Below are 2,403 nucleotides of genomic sequence, written 5' to 3' on the forward strand. Positions count from 1 at the left end.
GTCTCTTTTCTGCTCGGTCACTCTTATTGAGGCCGACCGTGCTCGTCTCTTCCACAGATCAGATCTTAGGTCACTCTAATCTCTAAACACATTCATAAAGCTGCTCGTAGCGTCTAAATCCTTCAAACACAAAACAGCGTCTCCGTTTAAAGCTGGTCTTAACTTACCTTTCATTTGCTTCTGCAGGGTGGAGTTTTCAGCCTGGAGGCGGAGCAGCTCTCCATCTACGGGGCTGGAGGCGGGGTTGGGTGGTGGGCTGGACTTTGAGGCTCCGCCCCCTTCCTTCAGGCCCTGGTTCTCCTGCTCCAGCTGTTCGATCTGCGTGCACAGCTGGAACAAAGCGTGGTGTTAATATGACAGCCGTGAGCTCCTCCAGGGATCCCGGCTGGACCAGACCTCACCTTGGACAGCTCGGTCATCAGAGTGCTGTTCTGCAGCCGGAAGTCCTCCTCCTGGCTGTGCAGCTTCCCCTGGAGCATCTCATTCTCACTGAGCAGAGCCTCCACCTCCTGCAGGCAGCAAGCAGCAGCTGTTAGGAGCCGTCAGGGAACTTTAACATGCATACAGTAGCAGAGGCTCGTTTAGCTTCATATCGACCCAGTCAGGAGGCATCGGACCCAACCAGAACCATCCTGCAGAACTACAACAAGTTATGAAGACACGATAAAGAGCAAACAGTCCTGTAAAGATCTGCCAGAACCAGGTCCAGAACCAGTCTGAAACCAGGTCCAGAACCAGGTCCAGGACCAGTCTGACACCAGGTCCAGGACCAGGTCCAGGACCAGTCTGACACCATGTTCACTGGATAAAATCATGCGTTTAATTAATTCAGTCTCATTCATGTAAGATGAAACTGGCTGGTGAAGCTGAAATAAAGAACCAGATCCAGACAAACTGAATGTGTGTCAGAGAACACGCTGAGGTAACCTGAGGTAACCATAGCAACCGAAACTCACCTGAGCTTTCTTGCTTTTATTTAAAGCCTGAAGAGACAAAAACACAAAAACAACACCGTGAACAAAATGAAAGCGTTGAGCAGCAGCTGATGAATGAATGTTAAAGGTTCTGGACCTTCTGCGCTTTGACGAAGTCCCTCTCCAGAACCAGGTTCTTCTGGCGGACGGAGTTCAGCTCTGAAACACAGTCATTCCTCGTTAAAGCTTCAACACCAGCTGATGAATCATTTAGTTTATAGATCATTTCATGCTGATCCGTTGCAGTGGAGCCTCTGAACTCTAAAGCGCTCCATGACTGCTACACACTGACATGAACAGCAGGTGGCGCCAGAGCACCGGTCAGACTGCACCGCTGATGGAGACACAGTTCTCAGTGTTGACACTCAGACTCTATTATGTTCTTTCAGTGCACATGAAGGCTGCAGACGGACCAGGAGGCTGGAGGCCCGGCCCACTGAAGCAGGTCAGCATTTATAGTCACACTTTGAACTGAACCCATTTAATCCACTGTTTAGACCAACTGATGTGAGTGATTTGTTGTTTCAGTTTATTTAGTTTTTTATTTTTATTATTCATTGTAAATGTGATGCACAGTTTAAAAGCAGCACATGGATAAAGTTCATCGTTAGATGGATAAACTATCAGTCATCACCACATTACAGGTTCTCTGTTGTCTTTGTAAACCCCGTTTCATCCAGAACAAGCTTCACAGAGACGATTAAGTCTAAGAAGAAGGAAAAACACTCACATCCAAAGTAGAGGATAAAGATTTAAACATGAGGCAGAGTGGAGTCATTGAGAAGCTGAACCGTGATCAGCAGAGACTGATGATCGTGGAGCTGTTTCAGCGGCGCTGCTGGTTAACCACAGCGGGTCTATAGCCGCTGTCAGGCCGTCTCTGGTGCACCGACCAGGCCGTCCGGTTTAGAAAGCGACCTGATTATCTAAAGAGACGAGGAGGGACGGAGACGCCTGATGGTCAGAGCAGGACGAAGCCCAGCGACCGACCCGGGGAAGGAAAACAGAACCACAAGTCAAATGAACTTTAACCACAGCAGCTGTTTTAGCTTCGACCCGTTACAGGAACACGACCTGCTGCAGCATCTACACTTAAAATGCTTCTAGTGGAGCCACACAGAGGTGAACAGATGTGTTCGGCTTCCTGTCTAACTTGTTAAGCACTGCACACATATATAGATATACAGCCGTCCTCAGGTGTGTTCACAGCCTCCCATTACAGGAGGAAACAACAGCTTCAGTCCCTGGAATACGCCGGCAAAGTAATGACAAATAAAAATGTGATGAACATCAGGACGCTGCTTTGAATTGTGGTTCAGCAGAAATCAAACCATCCTGATGGAGCCGTGAGCTAACATGTAGCTGAACAATCATCAGCAAAGGCCTCTCATTGGTCCACTGCTCATCAGCAAAGGCCTCTCATTGGTCC

The 2,403-nt window shown here is 48.5% G+C and overlaps 1 protein-coding gene across 1 annotated transcript in view; it reads right to left on the reverse strand.

The window, feature by feature from the left end:
• The window catches only part of gripap1 (GRIP1 associated protein 1), a 35,510-nt gene that overhangs the window by 28,868 nt on the left and 4,239 nt on the right, over positions 1-2,403 (reverse strand). Inside the window, exons 3-6 of the mRNA XM_008288857.1 lie at positions 1,072-1,133; positions 957-983; positions 402-509; positions 168-330 (exon numbers count right to left, since the gene is read on the reverse strand). Of these exons, the coding sequence (XP_008287079.1) occupies positions 168-330; positions 402-509; positions 957-983; positions 1,072-1,133 (360 nt within the window). The remainder of the gene's footprint in view (positions 1-167; positions 331-401; positions 510-956; positions 984-1,071; positions 1,134-2,403) is intronic.

The sequence above is a fragment of the Stegastes partitus genome, unplaced genomic scaffold (genome assembly GCF_000690725.1).
Source record: "Stegastes partitus isolate 25-593 unplaced genomic scaffold, Stegastes_partitus-1.0.2 Scaffold577, whole genome shotgun sequence".
NCBI classification, from domain to species: domain Eukaryota; kingdom Metazoa; phylum Chordata; class Actinopteri; family Pomacentridae; genus Stegastes; species Stegastes partitus.